General features: G+C 47.7%; 1 protein-coding gene across 2 annotated transcripts in view; it reads right to left on the reverse strand.

Moving 5' to 3' along the window:
* Positions 1 to 14,253, reverse strand: part of LOC309556348 (protachykinin-1-like) — a 50,338-nt gene extending 36,085 nt beyond the window's left edge. For both annotated transcript variants that reach the window (XM_082258803.1, XM_082258802.1), the window contains exons 1-2: positions 14,092 to 14,253; positions 1,216 to 1,321 (exon numbers count right to left, since the gene is read on the reverse strand). In XM_082258803.1, coding sequence (XP_082114929.1) covers positions 1,216 to 1,321; positions 14,092 to 14,202 — 217 coding nt within the window. In that variant the 5' untranslated portion in view covers positions 14,203 to 14,253. The remainder of the gene's footprint in view (positions 1 to 1,215; positions 1,322 to 14,091) is intronic.
* Positions 14,254 to 17,821: the final 3,568 nt, after the last annotated feature.

Raw genomic sequence — 17,821 nt, forward strand, 5'->3', positions numbered from 1 at the left:
GTTAATGGCATCCCAGACTTAGGGGCCATACACACTATACAATTTTCTTTAGATTTTTTCCTTCAGACTTACCAAAACCATATAATATGAGGTCAAACCTAAACACTTTCAATTTGTATGCAATCAGGCAGGCCCTTGCACTACATTGAAAAGGTAAATCTAAAGGAAATCTGACAACAAAAGTTGTATAGTGTGTATCCAGCTTTAGTCCGTAGGGTTCAATATTGAGTTGGTCCATCCTTTGCAGCTAAAACAGCTTCAACTCTTCTGGGAAGGCTGTCCACAAGGTTTAGCAGTGTGTCTATGGGAATGTTTGACCATTCTTCCAGAAGCACATTTGTGAGGTCAGGCACTGATGCTCACCTCAGAGGTGAACACTATCCAACAGTGGGTGAAGGTGCGCACAGATACTGGACTGATCGTCAAGGCGCTTGCATTTTTTCCAGTATGAATTGGATTTGCAGGTTTGGGACTTAATTTATGCATTGTGGGACTTTTCCACTATATGAATGCATTTTTACTATATTTACAGTATATATTTAATGTTTTAGTTTATTATATTTATTTATTATTATTATTATTTTAGTGGCGCAGCACCTTTTTGATTACACATTTGATTATTGTATGCAGTGAAAACATAAACGGTGATAGCTGCCACTTATTTTATTATTTACATATATATTTATATATTGGCTCTAAAAGGAGTGACAGGCGAGCGACGTAGACCTACGTCACTCTGCCTGGCCGGGGCTGACTGCCGCAGTAAATATACTGTGAGCAGTCGGCAACCGGTTAATGGCTGTGTGTTGAGTAATTTTGAGGGGACAGCAAATTTATACTGTTATACAAGCTGTACACTCACTACTTTACATTGTAGCAAAGTGTCATTTCTTCAGTGTTGTCACATGAAAAGATATAATAAAAAAAAATTACAAAAATGTAAGGGGTGTACTCACTTTGTGAGATTCTGTATATATACAACTGCATTAGGTTCCCTTTAATACTGTAAAGTTGTGTTTAGTTTTGGACCCCTCTATTACCGGAGAAGTCACTATGTTCAAGTCAGCATCTATGATTCAGTCTTCAAGATCAAAGAGGCACTGATTGTCATACTGTGATAGGCAGGACTGGAACTAGTGCTTGGTTTGTATGGGGGAAATAGAATATTACATTAATCACCGTATCAACACAAATATATAAAAATCTGCATCTTACCAAAGTTGCCAGTATTCCTTTTCCCCATGGTTCCATAAAATTGTTCTGGTCTGGGTTTTCGTGCGAATCTCAGACGATATCTGTATAATGGTTCATCTAGATCTACCTATAAATTAAAGCAAAGGTACAAAATATAATGCCTTAAAGGGGTAAGGTCCTTGAAAATGAAGAGATGTGTCATTGCTTAATGCTAAAGGTTCCCAACTCCACCATCTGACTTGGTGTTTATGGAAGGGCCTCAGTTTTGCTGCTGGATTCTTTAAAGTAAACCCTCACTTACTGTATACCCAGTGACGTGACGTGCCTCAGGTTAGACACAGAGATGGAACAAATCATCCTACCCAGGTTATACCTGATCCTCTTTAGCCCTCTCTTCTCTACAGTTGCTCAAAGTACAGAATTTATACAGCATTTCTCAACTCCAGAAAGAAAGGGGAGGGGGGGTCTGATATCACAAACTACACAGCATAGAGCAGGGAGATGAGTGTAATCTGAGACCTGAGTGGAGGAAACGGACACCCCCTCCCCCACCGCCTACACAGTCTCATAGGGAAACATGCACAACTAAGGCTGCAAATCACCTGCTGTGTGCTGAAAGGGGCAGAGCTGTCTCCCAGGATTGTCTAGTATCAATCAACAATGTCTCATGCAGATAGCAGAGGTATGATAAGACAGAAATCTCACTAAGTATTTTGGTTAGAGACAAGTAAACATATAGAAGGATATGCTTTGTTCACTTTTCATTTCACAGGTTTACAACCACTTTAAGCAGTTTACATTAACAGACTACAGCAGAAGAGTGGGACTTGCTTGGCTTCCTAGTACATTTGGCGTATTTGTTAATCGTATCTTAATTCGGCTTTCCATTAACCTTTTCTAATCCCTAATATATCACCATTTCAACTGGGGAGAGGGAGGGGTAGTACTATAACCCAATCAAACTTTATTTAATTGCACAGTGCTAAAGTGTGCCTGCTGATTGGAGGATAAAGATAGCCTCAGTGTGCTGCTGATCCTTCATTGAATAACAGCCTTAACCAAACCAAATTTCTTTGCATGCAGTGGATAGAAGAAATTTTTACATGTTTGGTAGGTAAGACAGTTTATACATTCTGTATATATTTCCATTGTGTATTTACGTATCTGTTTATCTATAGCAAGGGTCTTCAAACTAGGGCCCTCCAGCTGTTCAGGAACTACAATTCCCATCATGCCTAGTCATGTCTGTGAATGTCAGAGTTTTACAATGCCTCATGGGATGTGTAATTATGCAACAGCTGGAGGACCGTAATTTGAGGATCCCTGGCCTATAGTTTCACTTGAATGGGGAGCCACTTTAGCGACTTGGTAACCAGTCGCAGGCCACAAAGAGTTAAGATGACAGGTCTATGTCAGCATATGCAGAGCAGACACGGACACAGCTCGCTCTACTCTATGGGCCCTCCAATCTGATCTGCCCGGACAGAAGGAGACAAACCCCCTTCTGTTTTTTAAGTGGATTGAATTGGGTTCCTGCAGGTATCGCTGGCTGCTGCTCTCCCCCAGGCGGGTCAGTTACAGTGCTACTGCTGACTGGTATTGGTGGTGGGTACTGCTGGTGGGTACTGCTGATGGGTACTGGTGGTGGCTACTGCTGCCTGGTACTGCTGGTGGGTATTGCTGGTGGGTACTGGTGATGGATACTGCTGGCTGGTACTGCTGGTGGGTACTGCTGGCTGGTACTGGTGGTGGGTACTGGCGGTGGCTACCGCTGGCTGGTACTGCTGACTGGCACTGCTGGCAGGTACTGCTGGCTGGTACTGCTGGTGGGTACTGCTGGTGGGTATTGCTGGTGGGTACTAGTGGCGGGTACTGCTGGCTGGTACTGCTGGTGGGTAATGCTGGTGGGTAATGCTGGCGGGTACTGCAGGCTCGTACTTCTAGCTAGTACTGCTGGCTGGTATTGCTGGCAGGTACTGCTGGTGGGTACTGCTAGTGGGTACTGCTTGCTGGTACTGGTGGTGGGTACTGGTGGTGGGTACTGCTGACTGGTACTGCTGGTGGGTACTGTTGGCTGGCACTGCTGGTGGGTAATGCTGGTGGGTACTGCTGGCTGGCACTGCTGGCAGGTACTGGTGGTTGCTACTAATGGCTGGTACTGCTGGTGGGTACTATGGTGGGCTACGTATACTTTGAGTTGCAAATGTCCTTCTCTATTTCTCCTCTATCTCTTGCCCATCTATTTCTATCTTTCTCTCTCAAGGGCCACTTTAGCGACTTGGTAACCGGTCACGGGCCACAATGAGCGGAGCAGGCAGATCAGATGACATTAGATCAGATGTCCATGTCAGCAAATGCAGAGCAGACATGGACACAGCCTGCTCTACTCTATAGGCCCTCCAATCTGATCTGCCCAGAAAGAAGGAGATGGATCCCCTTCTGTTTTTTTTTTTAAGAGGATTGAATTGGGTTCCTGCAGGTATCGCTGGCTGCTGCTGTCACCCAGGCCGGTATGGCTGGTGGCTGCTAACTGGCTGTCCTCCAGGGCTGGTACTACTGGTGGGTACTGCCGGTGGATACTGCTGGTGGGTACTGCTGGTGGGAAATGCTGGTGGGTACTGCTGGCTGGGTACTGCTAGCTTGTACTGCTGGCGGGTACTGCTAGTGGGTACTGCTGGCTGGTACTTGTGGTGAGTACTGGTGGTGGCTACTGCTGACTGGTATTGGTGGTGGCTACTACTGGCGGGTACTGCTGGCAAGTACTGGTGGTGGCTACTGCTGCCTGGTACTGCTGGTGGGTACTGCTGGCGGTTACTGGTGGTGGATACTGCTGGTGGGTACTGCTGCCTGGTACTGCTGGTGGGTACTGCTGGCTGGTACTGGTGAAGGGTACTGGTGGTGGCTGCTGCTGGCTGGTACTGCTGGCGGGTAATGCTGGTGGGTAATTCTGGTGGGTACTGCTGCCTCGTACTGCTAGTTATTACTGCTGGTGGCTGGTACTGCTGGTGGGTACTGCTAGTGGGTACTGCTGGCTGGTACTGGTGGTGGGTACTGGTGGTGGGTACTGCTGGCTGGCACTGCTGGTGGGTAATGCTGGTGGGTACTGCTGGCTGTTACTGCTGGCGGGTACTGGTGGTGGCTACTAATGGCTGGTACTGCTGGTGGGCACTATGGTGGGCTACGTATAGTTTGAGTTGCAAATGTCCCTCTCTATTTCTCCTCTATCTCTTGCCCCTCTATTTCTATCTTTCTCTCTCTTTCTATATAATATATATATATATATATATATATATATATATATATCTCATCTCTCTTTCTCTCTTCCTACCCCTCTCTTCTTCCTCCCTCTCTCTTTCTCATCTCTCTCCCTCTACCTCTCCTTCCCTCCTCTCTCTCTCTCTACCTCCCTCTGTCATCTGCAGACCTGATGCCTCCTGTTTTTCTCCTGTCACAGGTGGAGGCGGAGTACATTTGGTATCACTCACCTGTGACAGGAGCCGGCACTATACAGGAAGCATCGGCTCTGCTTCCTCTAGTGCGGTTCCTTTCCTCACACTGATGCTCGGGGATGGCTGGTCGGGAACCCGCAATCTGGGCTTGCCGACCCACCATCCCAGAGCAGGAGATGGCACCAGGCACTGGGATCGTGTCGGGGGGACTAGCTGCTAACAGTAACGGCGTTCCTGCTGTAGAAAAAGTACAGGAATGCTGTTCCCATGCATTCTCGCAGGACTCAAGCCCTGATCTTAATGCATATAATGCATTAAGATAAAAAACCTTCCTGACTTTACAACCACTTTAACAATTTCTAGAGGAAGGCTAAGGGGTTGATTTACTAAAGGCAAATAGACTGTGCACTTTGCAATATGCAGTTGCTCCAGAGCTTAGCAAATGAGGTAAGGCTGCACTTTGCAAAGAGTACCCAATCATGTGTAAGGAAAATAAAAAAAAATGAATTTTTTCTTGTACATGATTGGATGAGCTCGGGATGAACTGCACTTGTGGGATGCACAGACTTTTTCCCTTTATTAAATCAATCCCAATGTTTCCACGGAACCCTGGTTGGGAATGGTTGGTGTAAACTGGTTGGCTAGTAAAAGTTTGAGATTTTTCAGATTCCAGCTCAGCCTGGACTATTACTAAACCATGATCGTTGGCGCTTTGACAGTATCTCTAAAGCTTTGTAAGAGGAATGTCGCAGATTTGTGATTCACATTGACAATTACATGCAGTAATGGCTTATTCTTCTCTTGTCACCGTACGGCCGTCTATTCAGTCACGGTGAAGCTCTTTATTTATCACAGCCTTTGTGAGATCAACTTTATCACATTTACCGTGTCAGCCACAATTAACTTCTCTGGAACAATGCCAAGAGATCCCACCGCTGCAGACAACAGAGCGGGCTGCCGGAATTGTGCTCTGATAATAGTCTATTAATGGGTGGTGTGCTTTGTGTTGTATTCATATATAATATATTCTAGATCTGAAGCTAGATGCAAATTATGTGTATGCAATCTACATATAACATTAGATAATACAATGCAATGCTGAGCACCTATACCTTCATTTTCCATCCCTTTCTTTTGGGTTCAATCTGCACTTGAAATTGTGCATACAATTGTTCAATGGTGGCACTTATGTGCTTACTGCTTTGTTCGATTCAGTCTAAATTATGATAGAAATAATGATTGTTATTAAAGATGAACTCCAGAAATGATTTCTATTGCATACTTACATGCATTAGTCCAGTAAGGACATTAGTGCAGCGGTCCATGAGGGGCCCCTAATCTCTATGCAGGGCACCGGACGCATAGATTTCGACAAGCCTTTTTTTTTTTTTGAAGCACATGATTAGAGCCTGAGGCCCTAATTGGCTTCAAAAAGGTTGGGCTCGGGGCGCAGAGCATTGTGCCCTGAGCCCACCCAGTTGTGAAATTAGCGCATCATTCGCTGTTGCCTTCCTGCTTCTCCTCCCGGGCATTCAGGACAGGAAGCCGGTTTGGATTGGCCAGGAGGAGAAGCTGGGGATGCCGTCGGCGACCTGGTTGGGGTATGTGCGGACCTGACTGGGGGGAGGGAGGGTTTGTTTGCCACCCCCCAAAAAAATGGAGCACCAGCCGGTAAAGGTTTCAGGTTTTTTTAACTTAAAACTGACCTTTAGTAATTTTTTCATCCTTCTATCTATTAAATACTCTGCCCTTGTTGTTTTAACTTTGGATAGTAAAACATTTTTTTTTCTGCCAGTAAATACCTTATACAGCCTACTTCCTCTTTCTTGTCTGGTAATTAGCCTAGGCTAATGACATCATGCACAGCTATCTCTCTCTCACTTTAGAAAGAGTTTTCCAGCAAGGGAGGAGGGGTGAGTCATAGGAGGGCCTATGAGAGCTGCAAAGCTGAAGGGGGCTGGATGAGGGCGGAGATAACAGGAGACTACAGAGATCCATGAGTATTCATCAAGACAGGTCACATGTGCAGGCAAGCAGTGGTGTGAGCGTGTCTGCCAGTCTGTATATGTATAGTATCTCACAAAAGCGAGTACATCCCTCACATTTTTGTAAATATTTTATTATACCTTTTCATGACAACACTGAAGAAATTACACTTTGTTACAATGTAAAGTAGTGAGTGTACAGCTTGTATAACAGTGTAAATTTGTTGTCACCTCAAAATAACTCAACACACAGCCATTAATGTCTAAACAGCTGGCAACAAAGTGAGTGCACCCCTAAGTTAAAATGTCCGAATTGTCCCAATTTTCCCTCCCAATGTCATGTGACTCGTTAGGGTTACCAGGTCTCAGATGTGAATGGGGAGCAGGTGTGTTAAATTTGGTGTTACTGGTCACTGGAAGTTCAACATGGCACCTCATGGCAAAGAACTCTGAGGATCTGAAAAAAAGAATTGTTGCTCTTCATAAAGATGGCCTAGGCTATAAGAAGATTGCCAAGACCCTGAAACTGAGCTGCAGAATGGTGGCCAAGACCGTACAGTGGCTTAACAGGACAGGTTCCACTCAGAACAGGCCTCGCCATGGTCGACCAAAGAAGATGAGTGCACGTGCTCAGTGTCATATCCAGAGGTTGTCTTTGGGAAATAGACGTATGAGTGCTGCCAGCATTGCTACAGAGATTAAAGGGGTGGGGGGTCAGCCTGCCAGTGCTCAGACCATACGCCGCACACTGCATCAAATTGGTCTGCATGGCTGTCGTCCCAGAAGAAAGCCTCTTCTAAAGATGATGCACAAGAAAGCTTTCAAACAGTTTGCTGAAGACAAGCAGACTAAGGACATGGATTACTGGAACCATGCCCTATGGTCTGATGAGACCAAGCTAAACTTATTTGGTTCAGATGGTGTCAAGCATGTGTGGTGGCAACCAGGTGAGGAGTACAAAGGCAAGTGTGTCTTGTCTACAGTCAAGTATGGTGGTGGGAGTGTCATGGTCTAGGGCTGCATGAGTCCTGCCGGCACTGGGGAGCTACAGTTCACCATGAATGCCAACATGTACTGTGACATACTGAAGCAGAGCATGAACCCCTCCCTTCGGAGACTGAGCTGCAGGGCAGTATTCCAACATGATAACAACCCCAAACACACCTCCAAGACGACCACTGCCTTGCTAAAGAAGCTGAGGGTAAAGGTGATGGACTGGCCAAGCATGTCTCCAGACCTAAACCCTATTGAGCATCTGTGGGGCATTCTCAAACGGAAGGTGGAGGAGCGCATGGTCTCTAACATCCACCAGCGCCGTGAGTGGAACCTGCTCTGTTAAACCGTTTTATGGTCTTGGCCACCGTGCTGCAGCTCAGTTTCAGGGTCTTGGCAATCTTCTTATAGCCTAGGCCATCTTTATGTAGAGCAACACTTCTTTTTAGATCCTCAGAGAGTTCTTTGCCATGAGGTGCCATGTTGAACTTCCAGTGACTAGTTTGAGAGAGTGAGAGTGATAACACCAAATTTAACACACCTGCTCCCCATTCACACCTGAGACCTTGTAACACTAATGAGTCACATGACACCAGGAAAGGTGTCACTTTTGTTGCCAGTGGTTTAGACATCAATGGCTGTGTGTTGAGTTATTTTGAGGGGACAGCAAATTTACACTGTTATACAAGCTGTACACTCACTACTTTACATTGTAGCAAAGTGTCATTTCTTCAGTGTTGTCACATGAAAAGATATAATAAAATATTTACTAAAATGTGAGGGGTGTACTCACTTTTGTGAGATACTGTATGTGTTTTTGTCTGGGAACAGGTAGCAGCTTCAGCTGCCCACAGTTAAAATGGCTGCAGCCAGACTTAGTGAAGGGGGATTTCTGCAGCATATTTGGCAAGTACAGTATATATAAAATAATATGCAAAGTAGTTGGAGGGAAGCTTCAGAATGACAAAGATGTTTTTATTACATATTATGCGAGCAGACTGCAGTTCGTCTTTAAAGTGTTGCTAAACCCATAACAGTAAAATCAGTCAGTATATGCAGTTAGGCCCCTTTCAAACTTGTGCGACTTGAAATTCAATTGACTTTGCCGTGATTTTTTTGCAGCAATTTTGTCATGATTTTGACATGACTTTGACACGACTTGAGGCAATGCCTGTGTACTCTTGACGTCTATGGACCTCAAATCGCATCAAAATCGAACCAAAGTAGTGCAGGGACTACTTTGATGTCGCTGCGACTTGAAGTCGCACAGATATGAATGGTACTCATCATGGGGAACGACTCGTCATGTGACTTTTCGGTCCCAAGTCCCAGGACAAGTCGCACAAGTGTGTCAGGGGCCCAAAGCATGCTTGTCATACTTACTGCGGAACCTAAGCGATTAATCCCCTGTATTGTGTAAAAAGGCTGTTTAATCCTGTCTTCTCTGATTCCCCCCTTCTTTTACTGTCCCCAATCCATCTGCTGATAGCACAGAGCCTTAGAAGGCATTCTGCACATGCTCAGTTTGGTGTGTATTGCTAGAGAGGTTTTTTTTTGGCAGGGTGCATGTGATCAGCACAGGGCCAATCAACACTATCCAGACAGAGGGTCTGGGGTCCTGCAGCCTCATAGGACAGTGAGAGTAGAATGAAAACTCCTCCTACAAGCTTTAACTAGACACTGATAGAAGTCACAAGACTGCTATACTGTATACTGCTGATGAGAAAAGGTATTTAGCAGTTTATATTTACTAAAATAATTGCATTTCCATGTTCTGTGTATTGCGGGAGAGCAGATATAGTAAATGCAGGGTCCTGGGTTTAGTAACACTTTAACCGCTTGCGCCCCGCCCACTGTACATTTACAGCGGCACTTTGCCACTGCTGGGCAAAGCGACATAGCCCTAACCTCAGGAGACTGTAGGGTGCTAGTGCCCTTCGCCAGCGGCGTGCTCCCGCCCCAGCTCATTACCAGGGGAGCCAGCACCTGTGACCGGTGGCTCCGATGGGCGCCGGCCATTCATGATCTCCCGCAGCAGAGAGAGAAGGACAGACGGCTGATGTAAACACAGCCGTCTGTCATTCTCATTGATGTAATCACAGAGGCTATGTGATCCTGCTATATAGGATCGTATTTCTCTGTGATTGCTTCACAAGCAACGCCCCCTGACAGTTAGAATCACGTCCCTAGGGACACACTTAACCCCTTGATCACCAGTACAGTTAACCCCTTGCCTGCCAGTGTCATTTTTACAGTAACAGTGCATATTTTTAGCACTGATTACTGTAGTAATGTGACTGGTAACCCCAAAAGTGTCAAAAATGTCAGTTAGGGGCCCGATCTGTCCACCGCAATGTCGCAGTCCCGCAAAAAAAAATCGCAGATCGCCGCCATTACTTACAAAAAAAAAACAACAAAAATGACATAAATCATTCCCGTAGTTAGAAAACACAATAAATTTTGCGCAAACCAATCAAAATACGCTCATTGCGATTATTATATATATAGGTAGCAGAAAACAAATTGGCCTAGAATGTTTAAACATTTTGATTTTTACATTTTTTTTTGAGAATTTCATATAAAAAAAATTGTGAAAAATATTATTTTTTCAAAATTGTTGCTCTTTTTTTATTTATAGCGAAAAAAATAAAAATCACACAGGTGATCAAATACCACCAAAAGAAAGCTTTGTTTGTGGGGAAAAAAAGGACGTCAATTTCATTTGGTTACAGCGTCGCACGACCGTGCAATTGTCCGTTAAAGTCACGCAGTGCCGAATCGCAAAATAGGGCCTGGTCATTGAGCAGCCAAATCCTCCAGGGCTAAAGTGGTTAATGATCATTCAACCATTGCAGGTCAAGGGGAAATATTTTTATTTATATTTTTTGTGTTGTTTCTGGAGTTGGGATTTAATATTAGCTGTTATTGACATTAGCAAATATATTTTTTTTTCTTGTCTGAAAGTCACATATTAAAATTTGTTCAGACCGGCAAGAACCCTGTAAAACAAACACTCGCAGATTCCCAGCAATTTGGTCCATCATGTTAATGAAAATGAATTCTAAGTTGTCAACACGTGTGCGGGAGGGATGGCTGCGATCACAAAGCTTTTCCGTTCGTCTCGCAGCGTTTTCTGAGAACCGCTCAACCTCACATGTCACGGGGGAAAAGAAAAGGTTTCTTTAAATTCTTTTCTTCTATTGTGATAATTCCCAGCGCATAACAGAATGAGTTTAATTCAAGTATATTCTGCTAAGGCAGAGAGCACTGCGAGATGAAATAAACATTAGCCTCATTTAGGCTTAATGGATTCCTCATCCCGCCTCTCCTTCTCATCCCGCTCTCCTGATAATTCCTGTCAATTGCATCTTCTTCAATCCATTCTTCATGGTAATCAAGACTTCATTATCATCACCGCATTGCCTGGCTTTTTGCTTTTCTTTCTTTGTCTCTCAATGGCATCACGTTGGCTAAGGGCTCCTCTACACTTGTGGATGGGGGGTGGTAAAAAAAAACACATGGTTGAGGTACTTTTTTTACTGTTCCCCCAACTGCACCCCCTTAAGGCCCCTTTCACACGGGCGATCCGAACCAATCCGCCTGTCAGTTTTTTAGGCGGACCTGATCGGATGCTCCATGCATCCCTATGGGGCAGCAGTAGTCAGCGGTGACATGTCCGCTGACACTTGCTGCTCTCCAATCCGATCCTGTCCGTGAAATCTGGACGGATGGAAACCCTTTTTTCCATCCAACTGGAGGATCGGATGGGATCGGATGAGAATGGACAGGCAGTCCGTTCTCATCTGATCTCCCCATAGAGGAGAGCGGGGATCTGACAGCTCCGTCTCTGCACACAGAGCGGAGATGGAGCTGTCATCCCCCTGCTCGGCGGATCGATCCCCCCGCTGAGCAGAATGAACTCCGTCGGGCAGTGCGTCCGTATGAAAGAGGCCTTAGGGATAGGGGCAGTGGACGGGGTCCTATCCATGTTGCAAGTAAGATGCTTTGCTTCACAGCCGCAGCAAGAATTAAAACCCCTTTCACGTTTTTAGGCCAGCACCCAGGGCCATCTTACCGAATGGGCATACTGGGCAGTTGCCCAGGGGCCCCACGTGCCCGGGGGGCCACACCTGCCCAGCGACCCAGCCCCAGCCAAGCATTAGTCCCAGTTTCTGTGTGCTTCCCACTGCCAAATTTAGCAGGTGGCAAGCGCCTGTCGGCCCTGCGCTGCTGTCAGGCCACTTGGGCCATGGAGGGGGAGAACCACAACTGCAGCAATGCCTGTCCACCTCCAGGGGAACAGGCACACAAAGGACAGTCGAGTCTGACTCCAGTCTGTGTGTGTGTTCACCGGACCCAGCCGCCAAACTTGGAAGCTGTTATTAGCCTGGCACTGCTGTACGAATAAATATTGCCTTATCGATAATTTGCATTTTTTTTCTCGTAGGTGATTGTGTAAGCGGGGCCCCAGTGCACTGCATTGCCCGGGGCCCTTTAATGCTCTTAAGATGGCACTGCCAGCACCCCCACCGATTGTGGCCCTTGCTTTTCTTCGCAAACCCCCTATTACGGGACCAATTCATAGGAGGGGTAAGTACTGGCCCCATGTGGTGGGCCCTGCAAGAACGGGTGAGGTCCAAACCTTTCTTCCCCCTTTAATGTTGTGGTGGCAGAAGTGTTGGCCTGGGGACAAGATAACATGGAAACCACTATAGTGGTAACAAAGAAAACTGAGCTGGTGTGCCTTAGAGAAGAGGCTGTGGCCCCTTCCCCTTTGCTGGCTCAGCAGACAGCTATACTGGAGTTGACACAGAATATGGCCTCCATATTACAAGAGATTTTGTTCTAAAGGAGATTTAAGTGGTGTACATAGACTTGCATACTTGCCAACTGTCCTGTTTTTGCCGGGACTGTCCCGGAAAATGGGAGCCGGTCCCGGGTAATTTGCATTGTCCTTGCAATGTACTTATTTATGTTTCCATATTCCATTTTTTGTATGGTCACACCTGAGCACATTTGACACTTTAGAATTGCAGGGAATTGTGATGAGAATTTTAAACTTTAGGCAGAAGTAGTGCAGCTGAATGGGAGAATTATTCCAACTCTGCTACTTTGGCCTTAATTTTAAAATTCCCTTTTCAATTTCCTGTAATTCTCTCTTTATTAAGTAGACCCTATAATCTGATGATAAGTAGGCGGAGTTTAATTATGTGGAGTGGGCAGAGCTTCAGGGAAGTGGGTGTGGTAAGTAATTGATATGTGTGCTGCAAAGTATCCCTGGAAATTTTTTTCAAATGTTGGCAACTATGAACTTGTTACCCAGGATCAGTGGCGTAGCGTGGGTTGTCAGCGCCCGGGGCAAGGCAAGTAATTTGCGCCCCCTAACCTGCGGACTTTTAGTACTCCCCGAGTCCCTTCCTACAATAGTACTGACCAGCCTGATTCCTATACTGACCTACCAGTCCACTACGCTAACATACCTGATTCCTGTACTGGCCACTACACTGACCTACCTGTCCACGACACTGACCCTTACAATGACCTACCTGATTCCTACCTGACCACTACACTGCCCACTACACTACACTGCCCACTACACTTCCCACTACACAGAGGACACCACCGCGTCATCGAGCCCTTACAGGGACCGGGTCGTTGAGGATTGTGAGAGCTTAGAGGAGGCGGGACGGAGGCACATGCAGGGCTGACTTAGAAGACGGCGAGGCGGGCTCCAGAAGCGAGGCGGGGCTCTGCCACTGGCAAGCCCCGCTGCCGCACATGACAATGTTGGCCCAATCACAGGGCGCCGACCGGCCATCGTTTAGCCTGAAGATGGCGGCGGCTGAAGTGACACGCCAGGAAGAATTTTTAAAGTTTGCTAGAGTGACACTGGCGTGGGATGCGCCCCCCCCCCCCAAATGTTGCGCCCGGTGCGGCTGGCCCCCCCTGCACCCCCCACGCTACGCCACTGCCCAGGATACTGTCTCTGGGGACTCTGATAAATTCCAGATGCATTATAATGGATTTACTAAATTGGTTAATATTGTCCTTTTGGGAGTGTGGACGGGGCTAGAAGGTGAGAAACTGTCTTATAGTGGAATAAGGCTCCATTCACATATGGGCGTCTCAGATTGTGGGCAGAATTTCCGCGATCCACTGCAAGTCGCAGGACGTCCGTGCGATTCCCGTGACTTGCTATGGCACCCCAAACGCAGCGCGATTTTGCAGCGAATTTGCGTGAATCGCGGTAAAATTGTGCAAACAGAATCGCGGGATGCCTGTCACCCAAAAGAAGTTCCGGACGACTAGATGATGTAATGGTGCCTGAATGATGTAATGTACTTTCACCTGTGTCTGTTATATCTGCCTGAAGTACAACTTTAAAATTTAAGTTAATCAACTCTCTGATCATCAAAGAACGGACGGACCTTTAAACTTCGATGCCCATAAATGTATTCCAGCAGTCTTACCTGATTTAATTCACTTTCTGGCCAGAAGCTGCCCTCGTTCCACTCCATCTCCTCCGCCAATAACTGTGTCGCAGAGAGGAAGAACACTAGACAGGCTACTACGAGGTTCATATTGGAAATCTGGTCTTCTCTTTCCCCGGGGTAGCAGCGTCGCTCCTTAAAAGCAACAGAACAGTTGTGATTATTCATTTATCCGTCATACTTATATAGTGCCAGTTATTACACAGCTCTTTACAAAGTGCGTAGAACCAATGACATCAGCCGCTGTCCCCAAAGGAGCTCACAGTCTAACACTTCCGCAGGCTTCCTCCAGTGCCAATCTGTTCACAAGCCAGATACGGTAATTCTGTATCTAGGGAGTAATTAGTAAACTCCACTACTAGGAGGAAGACCATCAAACTCAGGGAGAACCTTCAACCCAATGTAGAAAATGGCCTGATGGGGGTTGAATTCAGGATCATGACTCTATAACCCAAGAGTTACAGTCCTTTAGTACTTATTTAAAGGGGCTTTGTGCAACAGAACAAAAAAACACATCTAAACAATGAGCATAGAGTATAATAAAGAGTAACTCCACTTTTGTTGAAAAAAAAAACATTCCCCTCTGGGTGATCTCTGTACATTGCAAGGATTTCAACAAACTTTGTTGCAGATTGCTATCTTTTGTTATTCTGAAGAAATCGTTGTTTGTTCCTCTGTGCTGAGTGGGTCTAATGGGAGTGGTTTCATAATTTATCTATCAGCTGTGCAGCTGCAGGGCTCTGATAAGAAAACCTGCAGGGCCTGCATCCCTTTAGACGTGTTCCTATTGGGAGGATCTCACCAAAAAATGACATTTTTGTTGCAGGGGATGCCAGAAATCTGACTTGTATCTTAGTGCAGACTTCTGAGAAAATTACTGAGCCAATCACACAAGCAGGAAATTATGTTTCTGGGGGTGTGGTCAGTATTCATTCTGTGTACAGAACAGCTCCAGGTGGCCATATTGTATTGCATTTTCATAGAATTACAGCAGCTACAGATTGAAAAGGAAAGGTAAACATTCAATTACAATATGACTTGTGTCGCAATTGTATACGCTATGATAAATTTTCTTTCTTTGTTTTTTTTTTACCAATGAAAGTGGAATTACCCTTTAAAGGCAAAACTTTTTTTTTTAGTTTTAGATTAGAGATGGATTAGAACACCCGTCAGCTTTTATTGCTGTCTGAGCCGCCATTAGGGAGATTCGCCCTCTCTGTTTGTCCTGTTTACCATTATCATTGAAAGTGAAAGTAAAAGAAAATCCCACATTTTGAGTTGCCTCCAGAAAAGTAATAGAGGGGAAATCTTCTAATGGGGACACTAGTTCTGGTGACCTGGGGGCCCCCAAGGAATTCCCCTATTTTGCAGGGATTTCCTCTCACTTCCTGTTTGGCTATGACACAGGAAGTGAAGCAAAATCTTTGCAATGGAACACAGATGGTGAAATAAAATCTGACAGGGGCTATAACCAGTGCTTTAAGTGGGCCGATACGCACTGATACCGCCACTTCCAAATATGGCTCTTGAGCATACCGCCACCTCTCCGTGCACCTTAGCATACCGGTACACTCATTCCCCCACCCCCCCCCCCCCCCCGAGAATATTTCCCACTCCAGAGCCAGAACAGTCACCACCAGTGAGTCCCCCTGCTCCGGAGTCCCAGCCCAGGCCAGCAGCGGCAGTGCCTGTACTGCAGTTCACTGCAGTTCACTGGTTGCTATCGCATTTAGCAACCATTGAGGTCATCTGAGGAGGAGGAGAGAGAGGCCCCAGCATACACTGCGGAGCCTTCCTCCTCTGCTGCGCGCCGAGTGGAGTGTTGGCTCCACCCACCTCCTCCCTCCAGCTACTCCAGGCCAGCACAGCACAGTGAGTCCCGTGTGTCAGTCTCAGCCTAAAAACTTGAGTAGGAGCAGTTCTGGGGACCCTTATGTGGGATGGGATGGGGGGGCTCTGTGGGGACCCTAATGTGAGGGGGGGTGCTCTGTGGGGACCCTGATGTGGGATGGGATGGAATAGGATGGGGGGCTCTGTGGGGACCCTAATGTGAGGGGGGGTGCTCTATGGGGACCCTTATGTGGGATGGGGGCTCTGTGGGGACCCTAATGTGAGGAGGGGGGTGCTCTGTGGAGACCCTAATGTGGGGTGGGGGGCGCTCTGTGGGGACCCTGATGTGGGGTGGGGGGCGCTCTGTGGGTACCCTGATGTGGGGGGGGGGCTCTCTGTGGGGACCCTGATTTGGGGGGGGCTCTGTGGGGACCCTGATGTGAGGAGGCTCTGTGGGGACCCTGATGTGAGGTGGGGGTGCTCTGTGGGGGCCCTGATGTGAGGGGGGGCTCTGTGGGGACCCTGATGTGGGATGGGATGGGGGGCTCTGTGGGGACCCTAATGTGAGGAGGGGGGTGCTCTGTGGAGACCCTAATGTGGGGTGGGGGGGTGCTCTGTGGGGACCCTGATGTGGGGTGGGGGGCGCTCTGTGGGGACCCTGATGTGGGGGGGCTCTCTGTGGGGACCCTGATTTGGGGGGGCTCTGTGGGGACCCTGATGTGAGGAGGCTCTGTGGGGACCCTGATGTGAGGTGGGGGTGCTCTGTGGGGGCCCTGATGTGAGGGGGGCTCTGTGGGGACCCTGATGTGGGATGGGATGGGGGGCTCTGTGGGGACCCTAATGTGAGGAGGGGGGTGCTCTGTGGGGACCCTGATGTGGGGTGGGGGTGGGCGCTCTTTGGGGACCCTGATGTGGGGGGGGGGGCTCTCTGTGGGGACCCTGATGTGGAGGGGGGGCTCTGTGGGGACCCTGATGTGGGGGGGCTCTGTGGGGACCCTGATGCGGGGAGGCTCTGTGGGGACCCTGATGTGAGGGGGGCTCTGTGGGGACCCTGATGTGAGGGGAGGGGCTCTGTGGGGACCCTGATGTGGGATGGGATGGGGGGGCTCTGTGGGGACCCTAATGTGAGGAGGGGGTGCTCTGTGGGGACCCTGATGAGGGGTGAGGGGGTGCTCTGTGGGGACCCTGATGTGGGGGGGGCTCTCTGTGGGGACCCTGATGTGGGGAGGCTCTGTGGGGACCCTGATGTGAGGGGGCTCTGTGGGGACCCTGATGTGAGAGGGGGGCTCTGTGGGGACCCTGATGTGAGGGGGGGCTCTGTGGGGACCCTAATGTAAGGGGGCTCTGTGGGGACCCTGATGTGGGGGGGGGGGGCTCTGTGGGGACCCTGATGTGAGGTGGAGGGGCGCTCTGTGGGGGCCCTGATATAAAAAAAATTATAGGCTATAATAGAGTACTGGCACCTCTTTTGGGCCACTTAAAGCACTGGTTATAACCCTCTCTTGCTCTTTCCAAAATGAAAAAAAAAAGTTTTGCCTATAGTTCTACTTTAAAGTAGGGTGACCAGACATCCCCGGTTTCTGGGGACAGTCCCCGGACTGAGGACACTGTCCCCGTACCAAGCCCGGGCAATTTCAAAGAGAGTCAATGCAAAAAAAAAAATCTGAATTACACACCCCTGCGCCGCCGCTCCTACTAGCTCAGGAGGGTGTATTTTTTCCATTATCTTTGCCCCTTTCTGATGATCATGTGTTGGTTGGAGCGGAGGGACTAATTCTTCAGTTTCGGATGCATGCCCATTGCGCTCCTGCTCGCATGTTCTTCTGCCTTGGCTCAAGTCCTGGGCAACCGCCTGCCTGCCTATCTCCTTGCCTTCACT

Source organism: Pelophylax lessonae (assembly GCF_965119305.1).
Source record: "Pelophylax lessonae genome assembly, chromosome: 5".
NCBI lineage: Eukaryota > Metazoa > Chordata > Amphibia > Anura > Ranidae > Pelophylax > Pelophylax lessonae.